General features: G+C 41.7%; 1 protein-coding gene across 1 annotated transcript in view; it reads right to left on the bottom strand.

Annotated features, from left to right (window-relative positions):
• TUSC3 (tumor suppressor candidate 3) overlaps positions 1-640 on the bottom strand; it is a 165,644-nt gene extending 165,004 nt beyond the window's left edge. The window contains exon 1 of the mRNA XM_042470466.1: positions 494-640. Coding sequence (XP_042326400.1) covers positions 494-565 — 72 coding nt within the window. The 5' untranslated portion in view covers positions 566-640. The remainder of the gene's footprint in view (positions 1-493) is intronic.
• Between the last annotated feature and the right edge of the window lie 8,751 nt (positions 641-9,391).

Genomic DNA, 9,391 nt, shown 5'->3' with positions numbered 1-9,391 from the left:
TGTGTGTGTGTGTATCATTATGTAATATTATGTATGTACATTGTGTGTGTGTGAGTTTATGTGACTGTGTTTTAACAATGTTGTAACCCGCCTCAAGCCCTGAAAGGAGGTGGGCAAGAAATACAATAATATGTGTGTGTCTGTGTGTGTGTGTATGCATATGCATAGATAGATAGATAGATAGATAGATAGATAGATATTATTTCTGCAGTGTATTTTGAGCCACAGATACCTGTGGTATATTATTATTATTCACAGAGAGAGAGAGAGAGAGACATTCATCTAGCCCTCTATAATGAACCACGATTAACCCCACTGAGTGGAGAGAGAGGCATAAACAGCCAAGGGGGAAAATGACCCACAAGGAGCCCAGCAGAAGGTGGAGGGAGGTTTGGACCAGATGCTGGTGGCAGTGGGATGGGAAGGGGAGAAGGCAAGAAGGAGGGAAGGGAGGGATGAGGGAGAGAGCAGAGAAGGGAAGGAAGGGGTCTACCTCCTTCTTCTTCTGGCTGCCCCCGAGCTGGACACAAAGGAAGAGGAAGAGGAGGCCCCACCAGGATGCCATGGCTCTCCTCCTTCCAAGGATACCTGGATGGAGAAGGAACGCCGCTATCCACGCTTGTTTCCCTCATCACCATCATCCTGGGCCCTGATTGGGCAGCCACAAACGCAAAGCATTCCGGGAAATGTAGTCTCTTTGCTTTCCACACACAATCATATCCCCCCCCCCCTCCATCTTGTGTGAATGGATGCATAACCTTGGTCCCACTTTATTTTTTAACCATATCAGTGTGGTACTCCTGAATTTGGGACTTTCCTCCTTGCCTGGAAAGCAAGCCCTCTTTCGTTTTTAACTGCTCAGCCAGGGAAAACCAGCAGCAAACCTGAGACATCTGTGGTCCTCCAAAACACACACCACAGAAATGATCCAGTTTGAGACCGCTTTAGCTGCTCTGGCTCAGTGCTAGGGAATTCTGGGAACTGTAGTTTTGTGAGACATTGAGCCTTCTCTGTCAGAGAGCTATGGTGCCACAATAAACTATAGTTCCCAGGATTCCCTAGCACAGGGCAGTTAAAGCAGTCTCAGTGTGTGTTTTGGACCAGAGAAGGCTAAATGTCCCATGAAACTACAATTCCCAGAATTCCCCCAGCATTGAGCCAGGGCAGCTAAAGTGGTCTCAAACTGGATTATTTCTGCAGTGTGGTTCGGACCAGGTTCCACATTCGGTCTGTCAGGACGAAAGGTGGAGAAGAGAGCGACATTAAACTTGGGGTGCATCTACACTTTAGAAATAATGCAGTTTGACAACACTACTTTAAGCGCACTAGCTGCATCCTATGGAATCCTGGGATTTGTAGTTCTGAAAGGTCTTCACAAGCCTTCACTATTAAAGCACAGTGCCTCACAAAATTACAAATCCAACTGTAACATGGAGCCATGGCAAATAAAGCAGAGTCAAACTGCATTATTTCTGCAAAATAGATGAACCCTTGGGTTTTTCTCCCAAATAGTATCCAGCATCCACTTCACTAGTCTATAGAAGAAGAAGTGAGAAAGCAGGGCCAACCCAACCTCAGCCTATGAATCTGCAATTTTTAATGTTTGTGCATTTGTACATGTCTTCAGGTCACCTGTCGACTTACGTAGGTTTCATAAGGTTTTCTTAGGCAAGGAATACTCAGAGGTGGTTTTGCCAGTTCCTCCCTCTGAAATATAGCCTACAGTACCTCGTGTTCATTGGCTGTATCCTCTCATCCAAGTACTAACCAGGGCTGACCCTGCCTAGCTTCCAGGATCAGATGGGATCTGTGTTTTTTGTGTTAAGTCACCTACCACACCCAGCTACATTAAATCTGGTCATCACATGATCCTCATAACATTGCCTCTGTTCTTTTCTTCTTTGGCCCCATTTCCACTCATTCATTTGCCCTGGATAGAACTGGGCAGATCCGGTTGCCCCCATACCGAATCTGCTTGGAAAGAAGTTCATACTATCCTTTACCTTGATCAATGCAATTTGCCCAGTGAAGTTCACATTTGCAGTACTGTTTTAAAATGGAGCCTCCTCTGTTGTCAATCAAATTCAGTTCCGCTTTCGTCAAAGGTGACATATCCTACAACCATTGGCCAAATGATGGGTGCTTCCCCCCTCCTTTTTTAAAAAAACTGGCGGCAGTGTGCGCATATTCTGTCAACTTGTCAAATTTAAAAACCTCCAGGTGTGTGTTGTGTGTATTTGGGTCACTACAGATTATAGCAACCCTAAAACGACCCCATCCTGGGGTTTTCTTGGCAAGATTGGTTCCGAGGAGATTTGCCATTGCCTTTCCCCTGAGGTTGAGAGAGTGTGACTCCCCCAAAGTCATGGGTTTCCACATGCCAGCCTCTAGCTTCCCCTTCACTTCCAGCCCAGCATTTCCTCCTCTTTGGAACCTCTTCCCTACCATTCCCTTCAAGCCCAATGCCACCTCCGAAGCCCTTGCCTCCCCCTCATGCCATCCTCTTCCCATCACAATAATAATAATAATAATAATAATAATAATAATAATACCTCACCTCAGAATGTCATCTCTGCATCCTCTTTCTTTGCTTTCCCTCTGATTGCCACCCCAGAATGCCTTGCATGCACATATACATATGTAGCAAAAGCATTCACACATTGTATCAATTTGTCCAATTTAAAAGGAAACACAAGCATTCGCATATTCTGTCACACACACACAAACACAAAATAATTTTTTAAAAAATGCCACTTGCAAAGTGCCGTGCCATGCTGGCAGTAAGCAAACGTAAGGGAAATGTAGCACAAGCAGACACATTCTATCAATATGTATCAACCTGTAGAACAAGCATTCGCACAATCTGTCAAAAATAAAATTACTAAAAAAGAGAGAGAGAAAAAGCTGCCTGTGAGAGAGGAGGCCTGTTCCGCCCTCTGAACTCCCTCTGCCCTAAATCCCTCCCCTGAACTTGACCCAATCATGACTGGGGCCAAGCTCACATTTGCCAGCAGCAGGGAAGAAATGGGTTTTCCTAAAAGACACGGGAAATAATCCACTTTTGGAAAAGCCGCTTTAAGGAGGATTTGTCCTGGATCGGGTGTGAAAGACCCTAATTCTGATGTGTTTAAACCAGTGCCAATGGGAACTTCCGACTTTTAATCTGGGTTACAATTTGGTACAAAAGGTAGTCTCAATGGCCTCGTTTCCATGCTTATCTCTTTTTCCTTTTGTGCGATCATTATTAATTGTCTTTCCCAGTTTTGAAAAGTCAGCCTACTATCCAGAACAGTTCTTCCCAAGCTATCAGATGTAGGGGACCAGCACTTTTTCCCCTCCAGTGGGCCAGGATCCAGTACTGTGTTTGTGTCCATTTAATTCATTTTAATGTATTTTTCTATGTTTTTAATTGTATTGTTTTTTAATGTTGTGAAGCCACTCTGAGTCCCAGTAATAATAATAATAACCAGTGGCATAAGGACCAGATCTTTGTTTTTGTTGTCCATGGACTATCACTTTGTTGTTGTTATGTGCTTTCAAGTTAACTTCAGGTTATGGTAACCCTATCTTACAGTTTTCTTCGCAAGATATGTTCAAAAGAGATTAGCACTTGTTTTCCTCTTAGCCAAAATGTGTGCCTTGCCTAAGGTCACCCTGTTGGTTTGCATGGCAGAGCAATGTTTGAACCCTGGCTTCCCAACATCCTAGTCTAACACTCAAACTAATATATTACACTGGCTGGTGCTCTTCTAAAACATAATATCAGGGAAGGGAACGATTGAAATATATAGAATCTTGAATGGTACAAAGCGATGGGAAAGATTTTTCTCTCTCCTTTTGATTAATATGGGTTGGACACAGGGTGGCCCTGTTTTGCAGCCCTCAGCCTCTTTCGGTAGCCCCTTGACCATCCTTTTTTAGCCAAAGAAAAATAGTGTAAATTGCCTCTCCTGGAAGCCTCCAGGAACAATACTGCATTTTTGAAATAGGTTTTGGGGGCTCCAAGACCGTACAGCATCAAAAACCATCCATTTTTCAAAATCAGACTTTTGATTTCTGATGGACCTATGATTACTTCTGGGGTTGGTTTGGGCTGGCATTTTAGATAATCCATGTAGCAGTCAGAATATTCATTTAAAAAGATAAAACTACAATGGTCCCTCCACATTTGATAGAGTTAGGGGCACAGGACCCCTGTGAATGTAGAAGAAGCCCAAATAACAGAAACACTATGTTTTTACCTGAGAAAACTCCTCTCTAGGAACCTCTAGGTCCTCCAGGGCAAGTCTGTGGTCAACATCTGCCAGACTTTGACCATAGAATTGTGCTGGAGGAGCTATAAACACCTAGTGGGGTGTTCTCTCTAGGAATCTCTAGGTCCTTCAGTGTGATTTTTGGTTAAGGTTGACCACAGAGTTGCACTGGAGGACCTAGCTATTCATGGAGAACATATTTTAAAAATCTGTGAATTATCAAATCCGCAAAAGTCAAATCTGCAAATGTGGAGGGACGATGGTAAAGGTGTTATACAACAGAGTGTGGAAATTAAGTGCACTGGTGTGAAAATCTTCAGAGAAACACACTCCTGTGGAGTGTGGTGGTGTGTCCTTCTTTTGGAGGTTTTACAACAGAGGCTCGATGGCCATATGTCAAGTATGCTTTGATTGAGAGTTCCTGCATGGCAGGGGGGTTGGACTGGATGGCCCTTGTGGTCTCTTCCAACTCTATGATTCTATTATTCTATATGACTTCACTCAAACATATGGTTCATATGGTGCTGCTGCTCATGATTTGTTGAGGGTGCTTAAATGACAGTAAGATGGGCATCAGAGCATATGGCATTTCAGTATGTATATTCTTTAAGTTAAAGCTAACATTTTATTTATGAGAAATGGTCAAGTAAAGAACAAAAGGTTCCTTTTTGGTAAAGGTTAAGGTACAGCACTGACCCTGACCCATGGAAAAGCCAACCCAGAAATTTTGGGTCAATTTTAACCAAAATTTCTAGACTTATGCATGAAAAACATATGTAATCGGGACTACTCCTGCCAAATCAGAACAGTTGGAACATATGGTACAATTTACTCCTAAGAAACAGTGCACTGCCAATAAGCAACTGCAAGCCTTTTAAAAAACAAAATGACTTGAATATATTTACTTATGTTTATTTGTCACCAAGTATCCCACTGCTTCTGGGTGAACCAACAAGTATCCAATAGGCCTGCTCTGGAGATCTGGAGCCTCTGGATCAGGCTTTTGGGAGCATGGTACTGATTCTGGATCTCCTGATTCCATGTTTGTTGAAACCAAAGTATACCACTGGATGCTGGCTTTTGATTTTAAGCTTTCTCTGTGGCAGATAATGTCAATAAGCCCTCCTTTGGCCATCAATCTGCTCAGTTTCCACTGGAATTTGCAGTGACTGTGTCAGAGAGCCACATTTGGAACTTGATGCAGAAACAAAGTGAAGTTACGAGTAACATAATTTTTCATTCTGAATGATCTATGATATCAGATCTTACGACAAAGAAGTGAAATGGAGAATAAGCTGGAAGAAAAATTACATCTGGATTCATACCTAATTGCTGATTTTGTAATGGGAATATTAATCATGGTGCATCATATCTGAAGGAACAGCCCTTGACAAAGCACCTGAGAGCAAAATCAGATGATACTGCCCTTACTTTCCACCAATCCTGAAGGCTTGTCTTCCTTGGCAGCAAGCTGTCATCAAGACATTTAACCAGGAACACTCAGTTTGGCAACCAGCAGGCAGAAAGAGCCTTCAGGAGATTCCTTGTCAACAAAACAGAAGTTGAAACTTTTGCCCAAATACATATATATCTCTATAGCCAGCAGTTCCTCTGTTTCTTGGTGTATACGCTCCCACGGCCCCAATCTGGCAGGGACAGTTCTGAATAATGCTTTGGTGTTTCACCTTTCAGATGCTTTTAAAAGGTCCCAGTTTATCTGTGCTCCTCCCACTTTCTCCCTTTGAACTCATCTTCCTTCAAATACTGCAAAGTGAGTTCAAAATGCAAACATTCAGTGAACTCAGCAGAGGGAAGAGAAAGGAAGGGGTGAAATCTCCCTCATTCCAGTATGCTCAGACAAAAGCAAATTGTTGCAGCCTCTCCTAGCTTGTGTGTTCTTCCTCATGAACAATTTTTGCCATTTTGTCCACACTCTAATGTTGCTTGGTCATATACATCCTGGTTTCCATCTGTGAAATGTTGGAAGGTATGTTGGTACTGTGCATATGTGATAAATAAATTTATCGCATGGGGCTTGGGGAAAGGGAACGGGAATGTGGCAGAATGGAATAAAAATGGGGGGAAACGCATTTGCTAATTAGCTTTACTTGCTGTTCACCGCTATGATCTTTGGAATAGCGGTATATAAATAAAACAAATTATTATTAATTATTAAATTATATTATTGCACGGGAACAGTTCTTCAAAATTGCCTGCTGTGGGACGGATGGGGAATGAATGAGGGACTCCAGGCAGCATCGGTAGTGTTCTCCTGTGCAATAATATGCGTTTTCCCTCCTTTCTGCCTGTTTTCATTTCCTTTCATTCCACCCTGTTCCCCATGCCCTGTGCAATAAACTTAAGAGTCCAAACTCCCAGCCAGGATTATGCATTTGGAAGTACATGGGCTCATCTTCAGGGTCACCAGAAGCATCTGGCTTCTTCTGAAGCTCACATAGCTTGGAAGGACTTACCAAAATGTAGGCAGGCATAAGTTGCATATGGAGTGGTTTTATTGGATGTTGTGCAATGGTTATATCCAGTGGGTGAGAACACAAATAGAAGTCTGCTTCTGAGTGTGCATTAGGTGGGGTGTACATGATCTGTAATGAGTCTATTCTTGTTTTGTAACAGGACCTGATTTCCATCTATGGAGTGGCCAAGGCGGCCCAAGGCAGACATGTACCAATGCACATCACAATTATCAGTCATGTACCTTTACAATTGGTTAGCATACATTATGCTAGAGTAGCATCCAGTATAAGAGCTGCATAATGCAAATGAAACATTAGCAAGTATTTGTGCTATGCTGTGGCAGTATACAATTTTAGCCACAACATTACCATTTTTAATACAGTACTATCAAATACACATTTTTTTCTTGCTTTTTAACATGAGGATGGGCAGCTGCAAGCTGCCTGACATCTTAAACTTCCTGGAGTGTCCATGTCTTTCTCTCTCAGCAGTAATCTATTAATGTTTCAAGAGAAGAAACTCCAGAGCTTAAACAATTACAGTACTTTAAAAAAGAAGTGCACTGAATAACTCATTATGAAACCCAAACAAGGATGTAGGGGGAAAATACACTTGTTACTTTATTATTTTTCCATTACTTAAAAAAAAAAAAAAACCCCCCCCCCCCCTTGAAAAAATGTTAAAATGAGGTAGAGGGAAGTCTCTCAAAATGCATCCCAAAGGCAACTGCTCAACCTAGAGAAGTAATGATGAAAACAAGTCACTTGTTGCTTTGTCATACAAAAGAGTAAACAGCATTAGAAGATATTATGTCATTTTGCAAAAATAACAGTTGGAATACACTATGTCAGTTACAAATGTGTAAGCTAGAGTTATGCTCTTGTAACTGTTACATAGTCATGATCCCTATGTAGCCCCTACTTTAGTAACTACATAGGAACTATGAAAGTCCCCCAGTTGCTACTTCCTAAGCAATAGGTCTGTTCCCCTGGGAAACATTTGGCTAATATTCCCACTCATCCCCTTTGTGCAATATCTGGCACAAGGGGGAGTTATCACAAGGGTCCTGTCTCTGCCTGTTGAAATAAAAATGGTTCATGGGAGCATGTGAGAACATTAGTTACCTGCTTCCCACGTGATGGGGAACAGATCCCCATCGTTCACAGTGGCTGCTGCCCAGTAATTGAGGATAAGGAGGGGGGGTTCGGCCCAGAATTTATAGTTAACCATGGTGCTTGTGCCCACATATGTCCTGAAACTAATGTGTTACATGTAATGCTGCAAGTTCCAATGCATTATTTCTGACCACTGTTCCCAGTCCATGTTCCTGGAGCCAATTTACATGAGAATTCCTTCCCTTTATTGCAATGCCTGGGTCACACATAAGATATACTCATGGCTGTCATGCTCATACTAATCTTATCTTTATATTCTGGATTTTTGAAAACATCTGCATTGACACTGCAAAATTAGTGCAGTTTGACATTGCTTTAATTGCCATGGCTCAATCCTATGGAATTCTGGGGTTTGTAGTTTTGTTATATATTTAACTTTCTCAGACAGACCCCCCCCCCCCCCCCCAAATCCCAGGATCACATAGAATGGAGCCATAACAGTTAAAGTGATGTCAAACTGCAGTCTAGCAGCAGCCATAGAGATGCATTCTATTTCATGAAATACTGGTTTAAAATAAACCAACCCTGGGGGAGTGGTTTAAAAAATCTCTGATGCTACTGGGACTGACATAAAATATTCTTGGATTAACAAAATGTCATACAGATCTGCAAAATAAAACTAGAAGAGACGGGAACAAAAATCAGATACTTTTGGATTTTACCATCAGTATGGATGAGCCCAGTACTGGAAACCCTGTGACTGGAAAGAAATGCTGTTTTACCATTGCCTGTGCAGTGCGCCAATACCAAAGGCAACATTTATATATCTAATCCCAAGACTGCACTGTTGACATCTGTCTTGGAGCCCATTGAGGTATCCCAGCAGACTTCTTTATCTTGAGTAACTAGGACAGTGTCTATTTATTTTGTCTTTTATTATTTGTTTCATTACTTACTGTGTATTGTTTTCTTTTATATCTTTGGCCAGAGTCCATGGTGGGCTGAAATATGTGCAATATAATTAAATATTCGCATTTCCTGCATTCTGAGGCTTGCTGTTCTTTTCATTTGATGTTCACATTCCGACATTTTATTCTGTCCGTGTATGCTATTGTTGCAATGTCTTTTTTGTTAAAATTCAATACATTAAAAAAAAAACAATTTACTGGGAAGGATTTGAGATTAAGTACATGACTACAATCCTTTTCCTGAGTACTTGAAGTAATAGGTAAATATAAAAATAAATTTTAAATATGTGTGTTGCTAAATCAAATGAGAAAGAGGAGCTTTACAATTATCTCAGTTGCATTCCACAAAATGTCAACTGTCTCCCCTCCCATGTTCCCCTCACAGATATTGTTGGGATACTCTATCACTATCTCTGAACCTTAGCTATTTTGGCTGGGAGACCAGTGGGAACTGGAGCTCAGTAAACCTGAAGGTCTATGAGTTCCTGACCCCTGCTCCAGGACATGAAGACCAACCTGAGACATAATTTCCACACATGATAATGGGAATTTACAAGCACTCTTGGCAAACAAAAGTACT

This window comes from Sceloporus undulatus, chromosome 5 (assembly GCF_019175285.1).
Source record: "Sceloporus undulatus isolate JIND9_A2432 ecotype Alabama chromosome 5, SceUnd_v1.1, whole genome shotgun sequence".
NCBI classification, from domain to species: Eukaryota; Metazoa; Chordata; class Lepidosauria; order Squamata; family Phrynosomatidae; genus Sceloporus; species Sceloporus undulatus.
This window is presented reverse-complemented; position numbering and strand designations above follow the sequence as displayed.